The sequence below is a fragment of the Catharus ustulatus genome, chromosome 2 (assembly GCF_009819885.2).
Source record: "Catharus ustulatus isolate bCatUst1 chromosome 2, bCatUst1.pri.v2, whole genome shotgun sequence".
Classification (NCBI taxonomy): Eukaryota; Metazoa; Chordata; class Aves; order Passeriformes; family Turdidae; genus Catharus; species Catharus ustulatus.
In genome coordinates, this window is record NC_046222.1 from 21,213,153 (window position 1) to 21,239,947 (window position 26,795).

At 41.7% G+C, this 26,795-nt stretch overlaps 1 protein-coding gene across 10 annotated transcripts in view; it reads right to left on the minus strand.

Moving 5' to 3' along the window:
* ST3GAL6 (ST3 beta-galactoside alpha-2,3-sialyltransferase 6) overlaps positions 1-26,795 on the minus strand; it is a 90,141-nt gene that overhangs the window by 12,451 nt on the left and 50,895 nt on the right. For all 10 annotated transcript variants that reach the window (XM_033051151.2, XM_033051147.2, XM_033051148.2 and 7 more), the window contains 5 exons: positions 13,252-13,351; positions 12,395-12,475; positions 11,004-11,081; positions 8,836-8,939; positions 6,465-6,528 (listed from right to left, as the gene is read on the minus strand). In XM_033051151.2, the coding sequence (XP_032907042.1) occupies positions 6,465-6,528; positions 8,836-8,939; positions 11,004-11,081; positions 12,395-12,475; positions 13,252-13,340 (416 nt within the window). In that variant the 5' untranslated portion in view covers positions 13,341-13,351. The remainder of the gene's footprint in view (positions 1-6,464; positions 6,529-8,835; positions 8,940-11,003; positions 11,082-12,394; positions 12,476-13,251; positions 13,352-26,795) is intronic.

The window sequence follows — 26,795 nt, forward strand, 5'->3', positions numbered from 1 at the left end:
TATCTGATCTACAAAGTTCAAAAAAATTGCCTACCCGGAAGTGCGAGCTGCGAGCCACGGGGGGAGCCGGCAGGGCCATGGCTGCCACGTGGAGGTGGGGCGGAGCAGGGGCGGGCACGCCCCGGCCCTGTGCAGGCGGAGCCGCCCCTCCAGAGGCACGCCCAGGCCCCGTGCAGGCGGAGCCGTCCCTACACAGGCACCCCCTGGCCCCGTGCAGGCGGAGCCGTCCCTCCAGAGGCACACCCCGGCCCCGTGCAGGCGGGACGGTCCCTCTAGAGGCACCCCGCGGCCCCGTGGAGGCGGAGCCGCCCCTCCACAGGCACCCCCTGGCCCCGTGCAGGCGGCACGGCCCCTACAGAGGCACGCCCGGGCCTCGTGGAGGCAGAGCCGCCCCTCCACAGGCACCCACCGGCCCCGTGCAGGCAGCACGGAGGGGCGGCGGCCATAGCCCGGCCCCGGAGAGGCAGCACGGAGGGGCGGCGGCCATAGCCCGGCCCCGGAGAGGCAGCACGGAGGGGCGGCGGCCATAGCCCGGCCCCGGAGAGGCAGCACGGAGGGGCGGCGGCCATAGCCCGGCCCCGGAGAGGCAGCACGGAGGGGCGGCGGCCATAGCCCGGCCCCGGAGAGGCAGCACGGAGGGGTGGCGGCCATAGCCCGGCCCCGCCGGATGCAGGCGGGCCTGGGGCCCCGCGGCACCGCCCCTGCCAGGTACAGGCGGGCCCAGGGGCCAATGACTGCCGGGTTGAGGCGGGGCCTCGGCCAGCAACCGCTAGGAGGGAGCTGGGGGCGGAGCCTCGCTGCAAAAAAAAAGTGCACCCTATAGTCCGGTGCGCCTTATCTGATCTACAAAGTTGCGAATTTTGCCAACTCCCGGCGGGTGCGCCTTATAGTCCGGTGCGCCTTATGGTCGTGAAATTACTGTACTATGGCTGCCTTAAGAAAAAAAAAAGAAAAAGGCATTATTTCAGGGACTGACAAAGTCAGTCTTTTTCTCTTGTGAAACTGTTTTTACATCTCTCCTTTTCCTAATGGCCTGTTGTTTAAGATCATCTACCCAGCTGCTGATATGGGTGCCATTCGATAAATTATTCTCCACAGTCCTTCGAACTTGTCCCAGTCTGGAAAAGGTAACTCAATATGAAGGTGCTTCTGCAATATTATACAACTCCGTATCTCCGGCACAAGTTAAAGCAGCAAAATTTATGTTCACAATTCACCTTACAGGTGTATGAACTGTACATGTGAAAAATCTTATCCCAATGACACATGACAGCTTTTCAAATTAATATGGTGTGGATTTTTCTCCTTCTACTTACAAGGTGCTGTCTAAACATGCAAGTGATGTGTGTGCTGTCATGATACAACAAGATGGATTCCCTGATTAAAAATTGCATTCTCATATGACCAGATTCAAATTAAGACAGCATTACTAGGCATATAAAATACTGTGTGCTAAAAAAAAGATCTTATCATCTTGTGCTACATCCAATCAAAACAGAATTTGAGTTTACAATACATTCAGAAATAAAAAGCGTGCAAAATAGGTATTATGGAGATGCTAAACTTATGAAAGTAAATTCTAAGGGTAAGATTTTTTAAAGTTATTACAAGTATTCTCAGAGCATATTTAGCTTTTTACCATGTTATTTCAATGCTAGTAAAATGTGTAAAAAAAGAGGGGGGTGGAGCTCACAAACAGGCTTGCTGGTTTTTTACTCAAGACATTTTGCCTTTTTAGGGAAGGTGTAAATGAAACACTTAAGACTGTGAACTCCTTTCAGAATAAGAACATCATTTTTTGTTGTAAAAATGCCTCTTTGTTTAGAGCAAAAGCCATTCAATTTGGTTGCAGCAGGAACAATGAGAAAATAAAAACATTGGTATTTTCTTCAGACACAAGCAAGCTCACAGTTTACCGAGGATGAGTCACCTCACAATAACACCCTACTCCCTTGGTTCTTCTTCAAGTAAGAAAAAAGCTCTATATGCCACTTCTTGCTCTAGGTTCACTGAAACCATGTCCCAAAAAACACTGTAACTTGAATTCCCAGCATGGCACTTCAAGCAGACTAATTAACTTCTTTCTCCTCTGATAGTCCAACCTGTTTTTTCAGCTGAGAGTTATTATTCAACATGAATGAAAACAGCTGGTTGCCAAAACTGAGCAACATCTTTAGGTACAAAGCAGTTCCTTAAATTTCCTACAGAATTAACAGCATCTTCAGAAATAGTTGCCTTTAAATATATACATGTATATGCACACAAACGCATATATATGTATGTAGAAAAACCAGGACTCTAAATGCAGATGCTGGCATACCTTTCTCTACTGCTTCCTGAACAGCTTAGTAGAAGGAAAGCATTTATAAAAAGACTTCCAGCTAATACTGTAATTCATGTGACCTGGCATCTTGAAAATCAGAGGGGTTATACCATCCCGTCCACAGTACACTCATTTCCTCTACACCTAAACCCCTTCCCTCTCTACTCCTTTTGCCCATTTATTTTTCATTTAATTTTTTTATCTACTTTGAAAGTATCTTAAGCAGGTTGATGAACATATGCCTCTTACAATTTACAGCAGGAGTAAGAAAGCAGAAGTCACCCTTTTCCTGAATTACACCTTGCTGCTAACAGCTACAGCTTAGAACTCAAAGTAAGGAATGAAGAGGGAAAACTGGACAAAAAAATGGCATCACTAAGTGATGAAGATGGAGTGAGGAAGAGGGACAAAAAGCACAAGATCAACATATGGTTTTATCATGTGTTCTGGCATTTACTTTGAGGAAGCGCTGCTTTTTCTGCTCCTTTAGATGAACTTAAAGCAATCCCTTATTACATACCTTTCAACTTTTTGAAGAAGTGATTTAAGACACTTGTTCAGTTAAGTTAACCTCTAGCAACTGAAAAAATGCCTTCCATTCTGGTATACGATTAAGAGGTCTTTGCTTTCTCCTCTCTGTAGTCATGATGCAGCAGGACATGCTCAGGGCAGGGAGGGCAAAATAAAATGCGACTTCAGAACTGAGCAACTGAGATTTGCTCAGCTACAGAAGTTATGCAGCTGTTCTCAAGTCAAATTCAAGCTCTTTTTTCTTACTGATGAATGCAGACTAGATTTTGTTTATGACTGAGAGTTGACTAGTACTACTTGGACAGAAAACAGAGTGAAATTTGAAGTTTGATTTAAGTTTTTGAATTACAGTGCCCTTCATAACATGTATAATCCAAACCAAAGTATCAGCTGCCATCAAATACCCAATAAAAAATCTAACATTAGTATCTGAACTTTTGAAATGGGTAAAGTCAACAAGCAGATCAAATGTGCCTGAAGAAATGTACACAAGTGCAGTCAAACAAATTAAAGCTTTTAATCTCTGTCAGGCTCAGGGAGTCAAAGTGGGCTGGCTCAGATATGAAGTCTGGCAACATGCTGCTTTTAAATTGCCTCCTCGCCTGACACTTCCCCTCCCAGTATTCAAATGTCTTCAGTTATGATCCTAAGTCTTAAGTTCACAGTAGTACTGAATCCATTAACAATAAGCAGGGACGGAAACTGTTTATGTAAAAAAACAAGAGCATTGTATCATAGAAAATTAAACACATGATATAGAGATAGAAAATATGTAGCAAGGCTGAACTGCATTTAAAGGTTCTTAAGTTAAATAAACTGACCTGTATTTACAGATCAGAGGAAAACATACCAATTTTCAGCAGACTGTTACTTCTAGATAATTTTACCAACTTCACTTCTTAAAATTTCCTTTTCAAAATGTTTTCAAATTAAACAACCTCAAACACTCACCCTTCTTCCAAGTCAATATACTGGCAACAGATAGATATCCTTAAACACTATCAGGTGTGCTCCAAGTAAGATAAAACAGATTGCAGTGTCTGAATGTTCAGCTTCCCATCAGTAGTACAATACTGATGACAGCAAAAGGTATTAAGACCTTGGCTGTAACAACAGCTGTAGGAAACGTCTGAGTGACAAAGGGATTGCCTTTGTGTGTGCGAGATCTACTAAGAGTATAAATGGATCCCAATGCAAACACCACGGTAACTGATCTCCAATGTTCTGCAGGCAGTAGTCACTCAAACCATTGCCCTATTCAGGTGGTGTACAAGAGCCTAAATCTCAAGGCCAGGCCTTGGCTTATGTATTTTGCTTATATGGTGAAATGCTTAAAGACGTTCTTCTAATCTATAGAAGAAAAATATTGCTAAATGAAACTGTAGCCTCTAAAGGTCAAAACGTTTGCATCCTCCACATTCCACTAAAACACTGTTTCAGTGGAAAAAGAAAAAAGATCTCAGACTCAGCTCCTTTAACACACACCCCTGTAGTCACTTGAGGAATGCAAATTATTTCCTTTGAGTTTATTTGGTGAAAGGAGGATGCAGAGGTCACATTTTGTTGACTTAGAATTGTGTAAATGCATTTGTAATAATTGTTGAGCTCAGAGTCCTAAGAGCACTCAGTGAGGAACTGAAGTCACAACTGAATTGAAGTCAGGGACACTGTTAGCTTCCAAACTCCTTGGGAGACCTTTACACAGTGAGAATTTGACCTAAGTTTGGAAACTGACACTGTTTGGAAGAAAACCGTTCGTAGCTCACTCTGTACAGATTTACCCAAGTTGTACACAAACACTGTTTAAAGCTATATAAGCACCACAGATTTCTATGGTGCTATCTAGCATAGTATTTATCTGCCTTAAAAAACATTCATAGGGAAATCTGGTTTGGGTTCTGCCAAGAAGGTTGAATTGGACAACAGCATTACAGAGTTGCCTAATAATTCTGTATTGCAGCAAAACTTTGTTAGGATTAATTCCTGAAGAGCTTCACTTTTAAAGATCAGTGAAATATATATCTCAGTGAAATACAGATATAAAAACTCTTCTCGACTACAGTGATTCATGCCCTAAGACTGTAGTACACAAAACCTGATGGATCTAGAAAGAATATATTGTACAAAGTCATTGTGCACTTGATTTGTTTATATTACTGCTAATTAAATAGTAATATCTCTCATTTTGTTTCAGTGCAACTAAGTATACTTTTAATAAAATGAAGCATACTTCCCAGAATGCTAACCATATCTACATCTCCGAGAATCTACATTTAAAGGATGAATACCAATTTCCTCACTTTTCATCCACAGGACAGGCATTTCCATTTAAAAGGTACAAGCATCTCTGCTTTACAGCACAAACAATTATGGGCCTGAACTTATGGTTGCAGGGAATTTCTAATACAACATTTGGCATTCTCCTTCAAACTCCAGAAAAAAGAGCAGTTTCTGTGGGCCAATTCTGTATAAATTTACCCCATTAACACACTCCTGACAAAAAACAGAGAGTTTTACTTTTTTCCTTCCTTAAGAGTAAACTTGAACATCCTAGAAATATACAAAACACAGAGAAAGAAAAGACTACAGCAGAGGAAAAAAAATTAAAAAAAAAAAAAAAAAAAAAAGAAAAACTGTATTAAGTTTGAATATATTCCAGCCAAGTTTAATTAAACTGTGATCCTAATATCTGGCTTCAATAGCAACAATCTTTTATGATCTCTGTAATTAAAAAAACAAAACCAAGTACACCCAACATCAGTGTTATTTGCATTCAACTCTATTAAGAAGTCAATATATTAACATCCCATATGGCAGGTTGTCAGCCCATTTGCAAACCTAAGGAGTCATCTGCATCACTATGAACACTGGACTTTAGTCCACTTGCCAACCCTACCTGCAAAAAATCCCAACAAAAGCCAAGCAAAGAACAAGACACAAACACAAAGGCCCTTCAAAACAAAACCAAACTTCCTGGCACATGTGGCTTCCAACAAGAGATTTAATCTAATTTAATCTATCTAATCCAGGGGAAGCAAGCTATCTAAGGCATGCTCCCTTTTGTGCCACACCCTTGTTACTCCCAAAAGGACAGTCTTTCTTCTCTTCCTAGGTCTCCCTATACAAAAGGAAAGGAAGTTGAGCCTACATAGGAACAAGGGTGCACACAGCAGCCAGCAGATGCAGAGGCACAGGGATATGCTCAGGATTTCTTCTGCATAGAAGCAGACCTTGGTTTGCGCCTACTTATCTCAAACATTCACCATCTTCCACTGAATTTGCAAGACGTCACATTCAACCTAAGCAGAAAAAGACACTACAGGAAGACGGGACTGCAGCAGACGAATTTCTAACACACTCGTAAAAGGAAATCTGTAAGTTAATGCTCCCTCACAGAATAATTTTTCTTGCATGCTGGTGCTACTGAAGTATAAAACCAAGCCTACTTAAACCTTGGAATCAACTATACACTACTTGAATCCTGTCAGTCTGCTCCATGTCTTAATTAACTTGAGTAATTTCAGGATAACCCCACAGACATTCCTTTTCAGATAAGTACTAAATATTTAAAATGCAACTAATAGGAACAGCAGTAAATAAACCATCTCACCTGTCTTCTTCACTGGAAAGGCCACAGTTCTGCAATCTTGAAAGGGCTAAACGAAAAAATTGCTCTAAAAAGCAAATATAAACAAGATCAATGAAAACACTCAGTATTTGAAATACAAAAATAAGCATGTCACCCTGACCTTGTTTTTAAACACAGCAGTGCACTGTGCATAAAAACATCAAAGTAAGAACACGTGGAATTAAATGCCACAGATCAATCAATGATACCAAAGCAATTCAGACTGATCACAGCTCCTGAGTTTTTTCTGCCTCAAAATACAAAACAGTATGAAATTTGCATTAAAAAAAATTTAAAATCTTAGTTACAGTAAATAAGAACTGGAAGAATTTCCAAGACCCACATCCTAACTGACTTTCTTTTTTCTTCTACCCACCTTCAGCTGACTCAAGAGGGTTCATACAGCCAGGGACAGTAACAGCATTATGTATATTTGAAGAAGACATCTGTGGAAAAGCTGGACAGAGGCACCTTTCCAACCCACTCCTGGTGGGCAGGCTCCTGCTGTACACTTAATTTGGCTCAGAGGAGAAATCAACTCATTCCCAAATGTAGTTTTCCTCACTGTAACCCCAGAAGTGCAGGAAAATGCACCATCCCTGTTACCACTGATGGAGGGCAAATCAGAAGTCTAAAGCCCAGACTAAGAAGGTGCCCTGTTAGTGTAAAAAAATCTGAAATTTGAGACTTCATAACCCTTTCCAAAAGGGTAGCTAAGGCCCTTAGGGTGTCAGCCCTATTTACCCTGGCTTGTCCAACATGGGCAGTGGGAATGTGCCAGCAAACCTTTCCACAGGTCCAGCAGTCAGGCAGTGTTATCAATGACCTCCTGCGGCCCCTGTGACACCTTCCCTGGCAGGAGCAGCCAGCTCAGTGTCATGGTTTAGCTCCAGATGGCAAGTAAGTGCCACACGGCCACTCAGTCTCCAACACTTGACAGGTAAGAGAAGCAGAAAAAGCTAAAATGTGCAATGAAAAGGAAAGAAAGAGGGGAATAAAACCCAAGAAAAACAAGTGATGCAGAATACAATTGCTCACCACCTACTGACCAATGCCAGTTGCCAGGTAGCAGCCAGCCCCTCCTGTACAACTCCCTACCAGTTTAAGTACTGAGCCTGTTACATGGCATGGAATAGTCATTTTCCAGCTGGGGTCAGCTGCCATGGCAATCTTCCCCTGAGCTTCTTGTGCACCTGCCCTCTAGCAGAGTATGGGTAACTGAGAAGTCCTTGATTTAGAGTACAGTAATTTCACGATTACAAGCTGCACCGATTATAAGCCGCAATTCTGGGGTGTCAGCAACGTTTCGTTTTTCCTCCATAAATAAGGTGCACCGGATTGTAAGCCGCACTTTCGTTCGCAGCGAGGATCCGTGTGCAACTTTCACAAAGTTGCCAAATAGTAAAAGAATCGCGGGATCACGGGGTTTACTGGCTCGGCCCTGCTCGGGGCGGCCGCCAGGGAGTGGCCCCAGCCCCACTCGCCGCTGCCGCCGGGAGGCAGGGGAACGGCATACCCGGCCGGTGCCACCAGGAGGAGGGAGAGGGGCGTGCCCGGCCAGTGCCGCTGCTGCGCTCCCCGGAGCTGGGCAGCGCTGCCGTTGCGCCGCCACTGCCCCGCTGCCTGGGGCAGGGCGGGCTCCGCCTCGGCTCAAGGCTGCTGCTGGCTTGGACTTCCGGGTTGGGAAATTTCCAAAATTTGTTCATATATTGGCCGCTCCTGAATGTAAGCCACACTTCTGGTTTGGGAGCAAAATTTTAGTCAAAATGGTGCAGCTTATTATCGTGAAATTACTGTAAGCACTATGTAGCAACAATTAAAACATTCATGTGTTGTCAACATTATTCTCATGCTGGAACCCAAACACAGCACTGTACCACCTACTAAGAAGAAAATTAACAACCCCAGTCAAAACTACGACAGTAAAAATAACCTGATGTAACTGCCTAAACTTGAGGACCTCTGCCTCAATAGGACTCTGGATTCCAACCAGCTTAGGTGCGCTGATTGAAGCCCATCACACTGACCCAGTATTTCCCCTAGCATAATATAGCTGAGCTCTAGCACTTCAGCCCATACACAAACAGAAAGAAACTGAATAAGGTTCACTCCTCCTCACTCACATCTTTTTGGAGCTTCTCTGCTAAGAGGGGCAACCTCAACCCAGTGTTTTACTTGTTAGAAACAGGAAGGTGTCAGGTCACAGGGACTGAACAAAGCCATTAAGACACCGCTAGACAACCCAAAAGGATCAGCATCAGTGCACAGGAAAGATCATGGCCAGAGATTCAGGTGGCTTTACAAGCCATTTAGGTGTTTCTGATTTAAAATAAGGTACATGGGAAATACAAACCTGCTCTCTTTATGCCATAAGGTAGTTCAAACTTATTGCTCCCTTGGAACTCTGCCACTCTGATAAAATCATTAGCACACAGGAACGGGTATATTTTGTCAACACTGATGAAGGAAAAAATAAAGAAGTCTCAAAAACCACATGATGTACCTGCATAAGCCAGTAAGTCATGCAATTACTTTGTAAAAAGCTCTCTTTACCCTACTATCACCATTTTTATCATATTATCACCCATTTTTAAAGAAGAAAATCCATGAATACAGGGAAAGCACAGATAACAGGAAGATCTTATAGGCAAAGAGTGAGATAAAAAACTTGTCTATTCGTACAATTTATATAGACTCACTAAAAATGTGTGACAAAGCTTACACCACGAGACTACATATTTAAGAGAATACATAACCCAAGAAGACAGTGATTGACTTCAGGTTTGAAAAATACAAAACAGAGGTAGCAAGGAAAACTGAGAGTTATTATTGTACATAGCAATTTAATAAGTAAGAACAGGGTTTGAAGCAAAGTGTTTTAACTTGACAATACCATCTCCTGATTTGAGCTGCACTCCTATTCCAAACAAGTGGCACTATGACTGTGCTGACATTAGTAAGTTGTTTGGGGCAACAAGGATATATCCATGCAGCAAAACAGTATGGAGTTCTCATGTCCACATAACATACATCTTGGGTACTTTATATTCTGCACTAACTCTAGTAGGGTCCCAGCCCTTAGTAGCTGCAGCACAGGCTGTGCTCCTACAGTGCATCTTCTGGTTTAAGCAGATGCCTGAAAGGATCCCAGTGCATTCACACCAGGGCCATCCTGGGATGAGAAGCATGGTGTGTGGGGATCACAAGGAGGTCTGCTTCAGAAGCACATTCTTCCTACAAACTAGAACTTGATGGGATTATACTTTATAAGTGTCAAACTAAAAAGAATGGGTCATTTCTTTTGTCAAAAGACAGGAACCACAGAAAAGGGTCTCTCATAGTAGGGAAGGGACTTTCACTGCCAAGTCCAGCAAAATGAATGAACAGCAGACACAAACATGTCGTGTGCTACCATGCCCTTGGCTTCACCTTTGAATTAACTATGCACACACTCAGTGTACTGGTTGACTTTGCCATGATCCTGCATATTAGGTCTTAGATTAAAATGTTAAGTATACAGTCATTGGAAATGGAAGTATACAGTCATTAGAAAACCTAATGTTAATCACAAAAAGCCCCAGTCAGCACACGACTTATCTGTCCATTAAGAATATTAATAGCTGCTAAGAAAACCTTGTATTTCAGTTTCCTAAATCCACTATCTCACTCTCTAAGCTCTATGTATTCAGAAGATACTGACAGTAAAAAAGAAAAAGAACCCACAAAAACAAAACACTACAGCTCACACACCGAGAAATGGGCCATAGCTTAACTAAGCAAGACCAGCTAGCTTTGAGATATGAGGCACTGAATACCCATATTGAATTTAGTAACTTGCTCTGCTGTTCAGAAACAGCTGGTAAGCTCAGACATAATAAATAATTTACCTATTGAGAAAAGACTCCTATTTCTACCTCTTCTAGCTCTGGTTCCTTTCCAATAAATAATTCTGTGAGGTTAGAAATCCTTTCAACCTCCTCAGGCTATTACCAAAGTGCACAGAACAGATCTTCAGCTCATGCAAACTGTCTCTAAAGAAGCTACAGAAATGTGTGAGACTGTCCTAGCTGTGCACATACCTTCTTGCTGCGTACCTCTGAGTCCATTCCTACCCCTTTGCTGAACACTAGAGCTACCCTGCTGCACCCAACACACAGACAGCCTGGGCACAATCCATGGGCAAGGGAAACAGGATCACCTCACTGGACCAGGAGATGACTAAAACTTGAAGTCTACAAGTCTGTTTTGGGTGGCACAAAGTTTACATGCTTCCATGTGCTTTAAAACCCACAACAGCATTAAAGTCATAGCCATGTTTTCTTACATACAAGAAGTACCAGGGGAAAAAAAAGTCCTTTGTGCAAAGGTTTAAGACTCCTTCAGTCAGGACCTGGTCTTATCTTTCCAAGTTTTCTCAGGGCACTATTCAACATTTGCTCCAAAATGTGTAAATACCCCAGTTCTACCTCAATCAGCACAGCCTTTCCTTCCCCTCCCCCTCAATTCCCACAGAAGACTCACCCCAGTAAAGATTCAAATGCTGGTTTCAGGAGACAAGTGTCCAGTGCATTCCTCCTTTCCACAGCCGTAGGTGGTAGCCTGCAAAAAACCAATCCCAAATAAATAGCAAGACCAGGATAGAGTAGCAGAAACAAGGTGGGAAAACTTGGAAAAAAATCAAATTAGTAAAAGCTGATTACTGAGTTAAGACCACACCAAGATTTCATTACTACCTCCCCCTGATAGAGATGAAACTTTCTTATTGCAGCACTTCTACTACCAAAGGCTTTTATCTCACACTGCTGCTCCAAGGGGGCTGTGATCTCCCTTGTTCAGCAAGTATCAAAGCAGGCATAATCAAAAGTGAGAACCAAAGCCAACCTCCAGAGAAGCAGGACTCCTGGGCTCAATCAACCCTGCAGCCATTCCAGATAGCATCCCCATCACTCCTCAGGGAGGAGATGAAGTCTTGTTTGGAGAAGGAAATGCAGTACTTTAAAGAAAATTAGATTCTTTGGGGATACGTCATTCTACTCATAACAAGGCTAAGACTTACACTTCTAAGCATATTCCCAACATGGAGATTCAGCCCAATTAATCACAAATACAAAGACCAGAAAGGAAGGTAAAGTTCAGTGTGAGCAACATGTACCTCTGGACTGCATGAAGGATAGAAGTACAAAACCACCACATTAGAACCATAAGCCAAAGAGACCAAATTAAGATGAATTGATTTTGGTAACCTCAAGTTCTTACATGAATACTGACGTTGAGAAAGCACCCTGTGAAATCTATCAGCTGGCCACCTTGCTGCTTTCCAGCATCAGCCTCACAGACGGCCTTTTGCAGGACAGCTTCAGAAAGAAGAGAGGTCCGCTTTCAAGTTTTAGCATAGGTGCTCATTAATCCCACAAATCCAACTGCAGGAAGTCACAAGCACAAGAGCTGCCTATACACACACTTGAACACAAGTGGAACACACCTCTGGTTTAATAAAGTTTTAAGCACTGAAGCTGCCACCAAGCTGTGCTAACTTTATTCAGGTATAACTCAGAATTGCACAGATTTGAAAACTGTAAGCCAATGTCCTTCCAACAGTTCACTGTTTGTTAGAGACAATTACTGGAAGTGGCCACAAATATTGAACAAACACTGGAAACATAACATGGACAAATTCCTTTCAGACAGACACCTTACCACTGTGTTTATAACAGGAGCAGCCACTGGACCCAACTGTACAACTGAGCAGGGAGCCAATGGAAAAAGGCTACAGATTTTAGCCTCAATCCCTCCCACCTATCCCAAACAAACAAACAAACAAACAAAAAAAAAAAAAAAGAAAAAAAACCAAAAAAAAAAAAAAGAAAAAAAACCACAACCCCACCACAATAATATTCAACTGCTGAACTTACTGATCGTAACTGATTGTAACTCCACTAGTCACATAGGAAGGAGAAGCCCTCACAGAGGAAGTCTGTCCATAAAAGCTAATCCTGCAAAAAGGGAAATGTCACAACACTGTGGTTTGCTATAAACAGAAACCACAACAGAAAGCTATTTGTATCAATTGTACACCATTAACAAGATAAAGGGAGCACATTAACCACTACTTGAAAAAAAGTTATCACTTATCTTCTTAACACTCTGGTCAGTTCTGGTCACAGCTGTGCTAAGATCAATGGAAACTCAACTTCTTCAAGTACATGTCCCAAATTTTATATCCCAAGTCACTTGTCCTGTGAGCCTGGAGACAGTGAAGCCTCACTGCCCTCAAGGGCTGCTGCTGGGCCTCAACAAATTTCTGCTTTTCAAAAGGTGTCCCCTGCACCTACAGTTATTCCCATGCGTGGAGAAGGCCTCCTCTACATCACTTATCAGACATTTAATGGAACAAACTAACACTAAACCCCCATGGGGTGGAGGAAGATGTGGATACCTTATTTCTGCACTTCATGTAACTGCTCACCTGAACATCTATTTTCATGAACTTCAGAGGGGCTCCCTACCACTGAGGTCCTGACCTCTCCATACAACCACGCTCAAATTAATTACTAGGTGTGAAAGTGACACGTGAGGACAGGTGACAGGACAGAACAATCATATTGATTCCCTCAGAGTACCAAAAGACCTCAACCACAGAACACATACACACAGACTAGTAATCACTTATGATGATTACCAATAAGCACACAGCAACACAAGAACTCAGCCACATCTTTCACACAGCCATGAGGTATCTGCACTCTAGAGGAACAAACCATTACCATACCAGTAGAAGTTATTTCTCCACAGATTTCCGTGCAGGATACCATACATAACAGCAGCAGCCAGGATAAAAAACAGAAGAATTCGTTTCATGACTCATAAACCTGAAACATAAGAAAAAAAAACCCAAGAAACTGAAACACAAGATGAACTAACGCATCAACATTTTCTAAACTATCTGGAAACCAACAAAAGAAAAGCTATTGCTATTACAGACATTCTCTACCACCACAAGTCTGACAGGTGATCCCTCCATTTCGCTTTCTCACACCAAGACCCAGAGCCAGGAGCTGCATGCTGCTTTGCACCTACCACGTGTGTATACTCTGCATAGAAGCATGGGTTCACTCTAAGTTCTCTCTGAGTTCTGTGAGAATAGAACTCTTCTGTCCACTGGCAGTCCAAAGAAACCAGCTGGCCTTTACAGGCACCTATGCTTCTCCTGCTTCTTGTGCCACACACTATCAGTTTCCATAATTACACAGTTAAACAAGCATTGGCACAAGTGCAGGAGGCAGATAGGCTGATGCAACAGAAGAGGATATAAGCTGCCACAAACTTCTACTGCTTTTTTAAGGATTACTGAATGTTCATTAAGTCCACTTTTGACATTTGAAGCTGCACTGAAACTATCTGCTTATGCCTGAAGTCTTCAGCTCCTGACACAAGTCAAACTTCATTGGTGAAACAACAGAAAAATGTTATTTTCACACATTGCAAAATGAGGACGAAAAGTTAGGACCCCATCTGCTGAACTTCTGAAATTATGGAGAAATATCAGAGGAAGTGTCCATTTTTCAAACAGCGTTTTCACTTCATTGCACAGTCTAGTGAAAGAAAAACAGAGTAACATCAGAAATTCGCATAACTGGCAAGACAGACTCAAGGAAAATCAAGTCCTGTATCACTCACATCTTACACAGTGAACAGCCTTTTCAGTAGCTATGAATGAACTGTTGTTGCTTAATCTTGTTAAAGTCCAAAATAGCCATTTCAGCCACAAGTTACCATGGAAATTTACTTGACAGGTACAGCCTTCTAGTATTCCACTTCTCCCCTAACAGTGTCATGATTACTTGAGTGCAACAAGCCACTACACTTCCTTATTTTTTTCCACTCGTATCTTTCACCAGAATTTAATTCTAGAAGTAGACGTGGTTTTATAACAGTACCTACCAGTAGCAAAGCCATGCAATGAACCAGGTAAAAATCTATCAATCTTAAGTATATCCTAAACACTATCCTGCTCTGTTCTGGAGGGAATACTTCATAGGCTGCAGCTGTTGCAATTCCAGTCCTTCAACTCTTTGGGAAGTAGCACTGCTGCTTTACAGCTCCAATCTCCTTGACTCCACTTGAAGGGTCACTGCAAATTTTTCTTGCCAGTCGCTCTCAACTTCTAGAGCAATTTCTGACTTTTTGCAGTAATTCAGAAGGAGTTTTTCCCTAAAACTCCAAAAATAGAGGAAAATTTACCTACCAGGTTCAGCTAAGTGTCATTAACAGCAGCTGGCTCATAATCTAAAGTGCCATGACAAGACATATACAGGACAAGTGAAGGATCAGGCCCAGCAGCATGGGTTTATGAAAGGCAGGTCTGGTTTGACCAACCTGATTCTCCTTGTGTGACAGGGTAACCTGTACAGAAGATGAGGCAAAGGCTGTGTATGTTGTGTACAGAGTCCTTCATAAAGCTTTAGACAACATTTCCCACAGCATTCTCCTGGAGAAACTGGCTGTTCGTGGTTTGGATAGGTGCGCTCGCCACTGGGTAAAAAGCTGGTTGAGCCCAAATACAGGTGGGGAACAGAGTTACACGCAACTGGCAGCCAGTCTGCAGTGAGGTTCTCAGGGCTCAGTCCTGTTTATTATTTTTAAAGAAGATGTATGGTCTGGGCAAGGGGATCGAGTGCACTCTGTCAGTTTGCAGGTAACACCAAGTTGAGTGGGAGTGTTGATCTGCTGGACTGCAGGAAGGCTCTGCAAAAGGCTCTGGACAGGTTGGATCAATGCACCAAGGCCAACTGGAGGAGGTTCAACAAGGCCAAGTCAAACTCCTCTGTCTGGGTCACAACAACCTCAAGCAGCGCCACAGGCTGGGGGAAGAGTGGCTGGAAAGCTGCCTGGCAGAAAAGCACCTGGGAGTGCTGGTCAACATTTGTTGAACATAACCCAGTGTGTGCCCACACGGCCAAGAAGGCCAACAACACCCTGGTCTGGATGAGCAAGAATGTGGCCAGCAAGATGAGGGAAGAGAGCACTCACTCCTCTGCTCTCAGGACTAGTGAGACCACACCTTGAATCTGTGCTCAGTTTTGGGCCCCTGACTACAAGACACTGAGGTGCCAGAGCAAGTCCAGACAAAGGTAAAGCTGGTGAAATGTCTGGAAAAGCAGCAGTTCACTCTCTATACCACCTGAAATCAATTTGTAGCAAGGTGGGGGTCAAACTCTTCTCCCAGGCAACAAGTGACAGGATAAGTGGAAACAGCCTCAAGTTGCACCAGTGGATGTTTAAATTAGCTATTAGGGGAAAAAAATTCTGAAGAGGTTGTCAAGCACTGAACAGCCTGCCCAGGGAAGTGGTTGAGTCGCAATTTCTGAAGGTATTTAAAAGACGTCTAGGTGTGTCACACTTGAGGACATGTTTGCGTGGTTGATCTGGCAGTGCAGGGCTCATGGTTGGACTCCGTAATTTTTTCAAATCTAAGTGATGCTATTATTTACTCAAAAAAGACACTGCACGCTCTAGTAGCATTTTCTTTTCACTATCAGTATTTTTACCCCTTCCTGCTTCAAGAAAGTTCCCCAAAACATCCCACTAAAATGTTTGTCCTTACTCCCTAATTCATCAATGCAAACTTCAGTTAAACAAAAGCATAAAAAACCAGCTCTTCAGATAAAGTTGCTAAATTATCAGCTGATTAACTTGTTGATTTTGCTGACTTCATTGCAAGAAAGAACCTTGCTGAAGAGTGAGGCCAAGCTACAAAACAGAGAAAAGACAAGGAAAAGCAGCCCATAAAGGATCTATTAAAAATCAAAAATAATATCCATAACAGCATTTTTTCACAGAGGGGAAAAGAAATTGTTCCATTTGCAAAATATTTCCAAAGATATTCATACAGCCTGGGAAAAAAAAATCATTAAAACACGAGAACAGTAGTCAGCATCATTTCAAACAAGATCATAAGGGATCTGTAACAACTTCAGTGTTTCATGTAGGACACTCAGCCTGGCACACAGGTAATAATGGGTCCACACCAGCTCTAAACAACAAATCATTAAGAGTTTACCTAACTCAGCCCTTAGACACATCAAATGGTCTTTAATTATAGAAGTATCTTCTCACCATCCCATCCCCCAGCGCCTGGCTTCATTCTGTGTTTGAAAGAAAGTTCTGTAGCCAAGAAAGTCTTCACTAAGAAGACTGTCCTTCTTAATCTGGTTTAGTAAACAGAACCATTGCCTTGTTTACAGAAGAAATTATTCTGGGTGTATTTAATGATGACAGCATCTTCCAGCTCTTCCTTCCTATTTTAGAACAGCTGAGTGTTGTAGAAAATTAATCAAAGGGAAACAAACTTCTACAATGCAAATATTGCACTAGAAAATTCCCATAGTCAGAGATGCAAGAAAATAGGGAATTGAGAAGACTGTTCAGATGGAAAACAGCAATTCCATTCCAGTTTATTTACTTCAACACAAGAGCCATTAGATTGATTTAAGCCCATCAACGTAAGTGACAGAGGCCATGGCTCCCTCCCTTAGATCAATGTCAATCAGAATTAAGCAAAACAACGAAAACAAAGCTGGAACTCAACTATTCCATTTCCTCCTCTTTCTTAAAACCCTACAATGATCTACACAATGAAAGGACCAAGGAACGCAGTATGACCATGCCTGATGATCTTGGTGTCAGTCGGTCAATTTTCTGACAGCAAGTAATGGGATACGTAAGCGCTGCAAAAAATAAATTACTATTAAAAAAATGCCCATTAAAGAAAACTTCTGTGGATCAACTTCCCACCTCTCCCAGAGGTCAAAATTACAACTACAGAATAATACAAGACTGACTCTGTCACGGTATTAAAACGACCTCAGAGATTAGCCTGCATCTCCTATTGACAGACAGATCCCCCTATGCTCCCATCAACCCACCAGACTCATTTGAGTATATGATGATTAACTATTTAAGACCTGAGGCTAGTATTTTTTTCCCCTTGATGGAAGCAGAGAGCCACCCTCCTTGTCAGAGGCATATCATTACTTACAATTAGTTTTTATTCTAGTACAGTGTGGTATCTGCTGTGAGCCACTATCTCACAACCTCTGTTTATCTTCCAACTTACACTTGCAGCTGATGTAGTCATGCCATAGAATAAACCCTGCAGGAATCTACAGCTGTTGAACTGGGCAATCAAATGACCATGCTACCATCACCTTTCTTTCATAACACTCATAAGCCTTACCTTCTTCCTTAAAAATTACTAGTGTTAATAGCACAATGCAAGAAGTTTTTCTATCTGTCCTATTTATTTTGTAAAGTACCTCTGACTACTACTGAAGTAGAGGTAGTAAGTATTTAACTATAAAGTGGTTACTACTAAATTAAGTATCTCACAGCTTAAAACAATCTTAGCTCCAAAAACTGTCACAAGACAATGTAAGTTCTTTGCTGCTGCCATTAAGTGACAGCCTGAAAATTTCAGCTCACTGGGACGTCTGATTTCTAGCCTTTGTAGTTGTGGGGGAGGAAGTGAGCTTGAAAATACGCTTTGAGCAGACCTTGAAATTTAAAGGGACAGCAAAAAAAGCACATAAAAACCTAATAAAGGTTTAAAAAGAAACATCAGAATTTTTAAGATGTAGTCAGTATTTTGTGGGTTTGAGTTTCTGACCTGCAGCACTGCTTCCTTTTGGTCAGGATGCAGCACATGCCTGGTGAAACAACCATGCTGCAAAAGGGTAACTGAGAAAAGAGCTCTCACATCATCATCTTTCTCAAGCTGCAAAACGTGAGGACATTATGGTACCAGTGCATTTCTTCTGCCAAATCTAAACTCTATTTATCATTCTCTCTTCCAGTTCTAGCTCTAAGTGCATGCCTAATTGCATTGTTCATTAATTCTCCCCCTCTTCAGGAAGAGAATGCTGCAGAGAGACTACGCAACAGCAGTGCCACACAATCTAAAAGATACTGAAGTCGCTGAGTCAGTCTAGTGCCTTCCCTCACTACCATGCACCTGAAATTCTCATCACTTTCAATGTTCTTTTTGATTTCAGTTTAAGCAGAAAGTCCTCAGAAATATTGTTTAAGTGAGATGTATTGGGTTCTCCTAGCAAAGTGGCCCAGAATTAAAACTAGTTTTCTAACACTCCAACAACACAGATTCGGTTTTGAAGTTGTACATTTAGCAGTATCAGAATTGAAAAAGGTTCTTGTTAACCTGTCCTCCCCCACACCAAACCAAAGCAGTTACTCCTGTTCCTGAACACCTGTACTAAGCATGACACTAAGAAAACCTAAGATTTTTACTGTGTCAAAATGTCACTAGGGACTGTCAGCATCCCACCACATATATAGTAATTTCACAATTATAAGCTGCACATTTTGACTAAAATTTTGGTCCGAACCCAGAGTGCGGTTTATAATCAGGTGTGGCTTATATATGGACAAAGAACGAAAAGTTGTTGTTTTAGGACGACGGGTGTCTGCTGAGAAAGTCAGGAACTTCTCTTTGAAATGGAGAATGTAAACCCCCTCCCTCCAAATTATTATAATTTTTAAATCAAGGGGCTCTCAGGCAAAGATATGGGAATTAGGAATAACAGTTCTTTACTAGGGAAACTAAAATAGAAATACAGTACTACAAAGAAACAAACTCCAGTGGTGATGTGGAGAAATCCAGTTTTCCTCTGGAGTCCAGTGGAGAAAGGAGTTACCTTAGTGTCCCAAAACCTCTGTTTTATCTTGGTAAGAAATGTTGGGCTCTTCCCCCTGGCTGGAGCAACTTCCAATGGGATGCAGTAATTTTATCAGTCCCACAGTGGGACTCAATGGGCCATTAGCAGAAAATGACTTGCTGGAGGAAGGATGGGTTGTGAAAAGATAAAGAACAATGCCCTGCCTGGTTTCAATGGATGGCCCATTAGCAGAATATCTCCCACAGAGATAAGGATCACTGCCCCCACCCTCAACAGATGGTGATAGAACAGATACCTTTTATCACACTCTGTATTGTAAATGTGACTTATAATCAGGTGCGGCTTATAATCGTGAAATTACTGTATATGTAACTGCTGCCAATGTTATTCCCTGCAATGGAAGGTAAGACACTTTCTGCCCTAATCTCTTCCAACAACATGGGGATAAGCAGTAGAGGAATCATTTGCTGTCTTCTTTCTCTCCAAGAGCACACCAAACTACCCATTTTACTTCCACAGTATGCAGGTATCTGGGGGGGAAAAAAAAGAAGAAAAAAAAAAAAAAAAGAGACAGTCTTTCTCCAAACACAACTTCTCTCTGTTAAGGAAAGTCTCCAATGTTTCCCCTATCATTTCCTCTCTGTCCAAATACTGCAGCAAGTCTGATGACAAATAGCAAGATAACCTTTCCTCCAAGTACCTAAGAGCAAGCAATAATGTCCAGTAGATACAACATTCACAGCAGAAGAGATGTTTAATACATTTAGCCAATCTTTGCTCTTTATCAGCTCCTACAGCCAGAAATGTAGCCTGTTGACATTAATTTATGGTGGAGACAGACTAGAGGTGTGCCCATTTTTGACCTTGTGTAGTATTTCAGGACAGGTTGCAATAAATCGGTTTTAGGGCCTAAGTGCCTGTCTCCCTCCCCTTCATCATCCTGCTAATGGTGAAACATTCTGAACCACAAGAGAGCAATACATTTACTACTTTGTGGACAATTCAGGATTCTTTTATTCCATTTTTGTCTTTTGATAATAGATACTGCTATTTTGTTCTGGGAGCAAAACTGCCTGTTGGGCCAAGCAAAATGAAAAACCAACTTAAGTGTTTTTCACTGATGATTGCTATTCCAGTTTGCTTTTTTGCCCAGTCTACAAGATCTCTGCATCACTTCTGGTACAAGTGCATGACATACAGTTGGTTTTTCACAACTACTGAAATACTATATGTATTATTTTAAAATAGCTTTTCTGTATGAATACAGGTTTTTTTCTTTTCACCTAATAGCAAAAGTTAGAAATAAGTTTTTTAGAGATAGTATGCTTCAACTACCCACCTAGTTGACATAACAGCCGTAAATGTGTAATAGGGACCCTACAGCTGACATGACAATTATCAACACTCATCAGCTGCAAAAGGCCAGGACCACCACCCAAATTAAAAGATGATTAAAAAAAGATTAAAACCACAAGCCAAAAAACGCACATGCTCTAAAAAAACGAACCCAAAGAGTCACGCTAAATAGTTCCCAGAAATTTTTACTATGCAAGAAAGTCTATAAATATGCAACAGGTTAATGTATTGTAAAGTGTATTTAAAAGAGTGTTCCTGCAGCAACGAAGCAAAGCAACCGTGTGCTCTTAGCAGCTTGCCAAGCACCCAGCCGTTTTAACCCTTTGCCTTATGTGCGTCTCCTATTGTCTTTTTACTAAACCTTTTAAATTTTACCAAAACAGTAAAACGTGTTTTTCACACTTCCCCTCTTTTGTGGCTGTGCAGATGTACGTATTTAGCATCTCAAAAACTCTTCCCACACAAGCATGCCCTTTGACTAAAGGATACTGATAAAGATTTCAAGTCTAGTTAAATCTGTTGTATTTTCATCCCCTCCTAATACTAATTTACCTAGACAGCACATCTGATAGAACACGAAGGTTAGCTGCCTTCCCAAAGGCTGCAAGAACAAGCAGAGCTGTCTCTGTGTTTTGGGCAGAAGAGACAACACAGCACCTAAAGCTCTCCAAACCTTATCTCCAGACCCATACATTCTCACCTCATCAGATCAAACAAGACCAGAAAAACACAAGTTTGCAGCCTTCAAAGACAACATGTCATCAATACAGAGGGTTTGGCAAAAGCTGCAAAAGGCCTGTATGTCCTGACTTACAGTCTCATCACCATGGTCAGACTCCCTTGCTCTTACAGTAGGAGAGGTGGTGTGATGTATTTAGTGGTAACTCCTCCTTCCCTCCCTTCTGTCTGAGGACCCAGGAGCTCTTACACATACTCCACAGCAGGGGCAGAATCCAAAAGAAGTTAGAGGCTGCATACACTCATTAGACTTTCTTGGAGAACAAAGAAGGCATGTATACAAACCTAGATCAAGTTAAAAGCTTTTTAAAGCCTACTGAAACAGGTCCCAGTTTGGCTGCAAAAGAAAATGCTGTGATCCTGTTCTCAGGCACCACAATTACGTGCATTGTTTCATAGAGATATCATTTTTGGGCCTACCAATGCAAAATTTCACATCACTTCTAACTAACATGAAATACTAGCTTCACAGATGAAAACCAGTAGCACAAAGCATCAGCCAGTGCATCCTGCCAGAAAATCCTGGTGAGCAAAATACAAGGGAGCACAGGCACTGGGTACCACTGAAATGGTCCTCAAATCAGAGCAGTTTCAGTGAACTGTCTGAGGCTGAGCTCTTTAGCTCTGCTGAGAGGCAGAACATGTCACCTCCAGCTTGGGGCTATCACAGGGTTGCTATGCCACCCTAGAGATCTGAGCTAGTATTTTGGCTGGTTATCACAGTGCAGTGTGGATTCCTGGCACCAGCTCAAGGTGACAGCATGCTCCATGGCATGGTACAGACGCACAATTAAAACTACAAGCACAAAAAAGAAATATCTGGATTAATATTTTTCATCTGTTAAACGTTGTTTTTAATTATTTTTTTTCTCTCCAAAATAGAAAACAGTATTCTTCAATGTTCCAAGATGGCTTAGGACTCATTCCAATAATAGACACACAGTTAAACACTGCCAACTCAAGCTTAAAAGTCAGCCCTGGATAGGTCCAAACCCAACTTGTGGCTTTGAGGGTAAAGAGAATAATAACTACTGGATTTTCATCTCACTGATGCTTTTTAAGTATCACAAATTTCCAGAAACCTTGCCTATAATTACAATTAGGAGTAATATCAAGTCTACATCATCATCTTCTTGCCTTGAGATGAGGGAGGACAAGAAGCAGACAATTTATGCAAAGGCACACGTAAGTTGGGAACAGACATTTCCATATGCTTTCCCTGTCCTGACCCTCCACAGTCTTCCCAATAACACACTTCACTTCTTTTCCCTCCTTCTTCCTCCAGTGTACGTGGAATACAGACGAGCTGTTTCTGTTATGGCCAGCAGCCAGAGATGCAGTGCAATACATAAACAATTATTTGGGGTATGGTCAGAAGCTAACCTGTGCACACAAAGTCAAATACAAGGAAGAGCTGAGCACAGATAGCTCTGCTTCAACTCCCAAAGCTTTAAACAAACATAAAAAATCCAGTTCTAACTGTATCTTTAAAAAAATATTAAACCCCCACTCACAAAGTCAGTAATACAACCTTAGCTAATAGATCTTTTCCTAGCCCTCTTAGATTCTCCCAGATTAACCTTTAAAGCTTCAGCCAGCCTAAACTAGGTTGCTATTTATATATTACACCTCAAAGGTGTCTGTATAATAAATGAAAGAAACAGTACTATAAATCCATGCAGCTCTTCTGCAGGCTGTGGTGACAACACTGCTCCTTCCTTTCCTTCCACTGTTTCCCCTTTTTCTTCAGCTCTTTTTCCAGAAGGGACTGAAATATAAACAAGCCATGGAACATATTCTGGGGATCAGAGTTTAGGCTATTTTCTTCTCATACTTTGACTTACACAACTGAAAGGTTTCAGTCAACCTGAGACGCTCTTCCTGCAAGAATCATGATTTTGAGTTGTTTTGCTTCTTCGCCTCCTCTGAAAAAAGCCAAGACCACGGAAATACCATACAATGCTTGAGAAAAACAGAAAATTATTAATAGAAATATATGCAACCCAGTACTAAATCAATTACTCATTCATACCACTGTTCTTTGTCCACAAGTGCCTGCATAGTCAGAGGATTAAGGTCAAACCAGCAATCCTTCTTAGGTTTCCCAGAGAGAAGAAAAATGGAAAAAAGTGGAAGGGGAAATGGATGGAAAAAGGTAAATTAGTCCGGTTTCAAAACAGTTCAGATACAAACCCTATCCGGCTCAACATTTTTTCCTCCAGGAACTATGATCAATCTAAACAAATAAAGGTCCAACCAGAAAATTTGATCTGTATTTATTATACACGCACGTTCACTACAGCATTAAGTTCACCTTAAAACAAGGCATGCTTTGTCTTGTAACAATGCCTAGGATATCCAAAACATCCTGGCTGATTCTGAGCTAGTGATTTAACCTCAGCTCTTACTAAAATGGCTCGAATTATAAAACTAAATCTACCAGTCAGTTAGGGGGAAACAAAGGACAAATCTCAACACCAGATTAAAACAAATCCCCTCCAAAAAACCCAAGAAAACTAAATACACAAAAAACCACAACACCAAAGCCCACTTGCAAGCAAAATCAGGGTTCTCAAGGGCCTGGGGAAAAACGTGGTGGGGTTTTTGTTGTCTTCCCTGCCCCCCCGCCGATGGATAACAGAGTGCTGATTTACTAGCTTTACTACCAGCACCTGAAGTTAAATGCTCCCCCATCTACATTGACAATAAATCCCAAGTAGATCAGATTATTTTTTCACTTCCCTGCAACAGTATGAATTCTGATCCATACTGGTGTCAGACTCTGTCCCTAAACAGAAACAGGTGCTTTCTGTGTGACTAGTTTTCACAGTAGCACTTGTAAACACCAGTCATGACAAATTTCAAATGCACTAGGACTGCCATCGTCAGATGGCACAGCTTTCTACTGTAATTTTTATTGTCAATATTTCACCATATTTTAAAAAGGAACCGGTTACATTAAGCAGGTTAGAGTGGATTAAGAGGCCCAGAAAATAGGTGTGAACATGCACCTAGCCAGCATACAAAACTGAATAGTTAAATTTTCATTTAAATAACATGCCAAACGTGTCTGTAGTCAGAGACCCAAACACAGTATTTCTTCATTTTTGCCTGTCTTGCCTCAACTGCCAAAAAAACAAACAACAACAACAAAAAAAACCCCTACCATCACCCCCCCCCCAAAAAAAACCTGCCCCAAACCAAAAACCAAAAAAATCCCCTAAAGCCCCAGCTGTTTGTGATGCAATTTACCCCACTAGCAAATTCTGCAAGTCAATCTGCTACAAGGCATCTGTGCAGATGAGAGCTCTGGGATTCTCAGGAATGCAGCAAAACAAGTGGAAAGTGCAAAGCTAAATTAATTCAGGGAGGGAAGAAAATGGAGATAAGTGGTAGCACTCACCCACACTACTACAAAATCTTGGAAGCTTCTCACAGCAGGGATCCTGGCAGCTCAGAGAATTTGCAGGACACCAGCAGTTTGAGCAGCTTCTCTGATAATGCTAATGTCTTATATTTCCCAGCGCTCTCAATGAATGCATTGACTTTGCCTTTTGATCATGAGAACCAGAACACAGAACTTCAGTGCTAACTACCATCAGAAAACTAACCCCAAACTGACAGTGCAAAACTGGAAAAACTTAAATATTGTAAACATTAAGACTATTTTCACAAGCCTTCTTTATACACAACTTTGTTTTCTTAGCACTGAAGCTCAAATATATTATTTACAATAACAACAAAACCACCCAAAAGAAAAGCTCTGATGAGCCACTTCATAATCACGAGAATGCTCTGTGGACACAACATCTCTTAGAACTCACAAAAAAACTGTTGTAGCATTGCATCAGAGCCTGTATCTGATCCCCTAAAGGCTTTTAGTGCTTTGTTTTGTTTCTTAAACGTGAAAGGAAAAACTACCACACAGAATATCCAAACAGTGCATATCCTGAGGACAGAGAGCTGCAAGACACACAGCACTGTAGAAAAATGTATGTCTGTAGAACATTTAACACTGTAAAGTCCTGGCATCTTCTCTGAATGGGAAAGCTTACCAGTTAGTCTACATACACAAAATGTAAAAAAAGATAAATTATTTGTAAGGTAGTGAGCTTCCTAAGTGGAACACAGATGAAGGTAAAACTGAGTTCAGCATTTAGAGTACCATCCATGGTGTTTCCTTAAACAAAACTGAAATCAAATTCGTAACAATAACAAAGAAAAAATGAGCAGGCTAAACAATGTAAACCTAGAACTAGAATTCTTCACAGGGTAACTATTAGTTGCTGTAACAGAATTCAGCTCCTTGCATAAAAGTTTGCACAGGTTCATTTATGTACTTCTGTGTATTCAGAGCAATAAAATGATACAACAGTCTGTACTGCAGTGTAAACTTTTAGTGGGTATCCATCTTACAGTGCAGCTCATAGCCCTGAATTAGGTACTTCAGTTTTTTTACCTATGCAAAAGGAAAGCTAATTATATCTGATGCTAATCTTCAATTGCCATCTGTCTGGGAGGAAAGCTGCCTACATTAGTCACTACAGCATGCTGGGAACGCTTACATGATTTTCTCAGTGCTACACAGAGACACTTATTTACAAGACTTTCAGACCTCAATCCTAACTGAAGGTTAAACATAGCCCCTTTCCTCCCCAAAACTGATTTACTGCTTCCTTTGGCTTTTTTTTTTTTTAATTAATTGAAAAGGACAGTCATGCCTAAAACTTAGGGAAGTCAAAGGTGCCTGTCACCCCACCCATGCATCCTCTTTGCCAGTCTCACAGCCCTCCTGCTAGGGGCAGCCAAAATGCCTAGAAGCCCAGATGAGAGCAAGGAACCAGAAGAGTAGCCAGGCAGGAAACCGAGGGTAGGCAGAAGACACGCAGCCTGGCCTCTGCTAGAGCAGTGGCTTCACACAGTACCTTCTCCTGCACATCACAGCTCCCTCTGCTAGTTTGCTTAGCTCCTTTACAATCCAAGTCTGGTTTGTTGTAGGTGAAACAGAGCATCTGTTTTTGCTGTTCAGTTCTGTTTCACCAGTCCTTAAATGCTACAGCACAATGAAGAGGAGTTTCTTCAGGACCACAGTGTCCTGAAACAGATTAACTAATCCACCCCTACCTGATCTTTTCTGAGCATTGCAGGCGCTCAGACTGCATGAGAGTATCTCCTCTAATGACAACAGAGTAAGAGTCTGGTAACACAGGGCTCACCTTCCTGTGAGATCACAGCAATGGATTTCATGGCACAGAGCTGCTCTCCCATAACCAAACTGGCCCATGCTGCACCAGTGAGAAAACGAAGTCCAGTATTTCCTTCAGCATAAAACCTGAAAGTTCTCTAGAGCAATATACACTACACCCTGCTGTGTTGCCTACTGACATCTTTTCTTGCTATCCTGACCACACCAAGTACAGCTCAGCCTCCAGCATCACCGCATCCTATCAGATTGCTATCCATGCCACAGACAACGGAGAACTCCATTAGAGCATGAAATGCCATACAGTAAAAGGCCTTTTGTTCT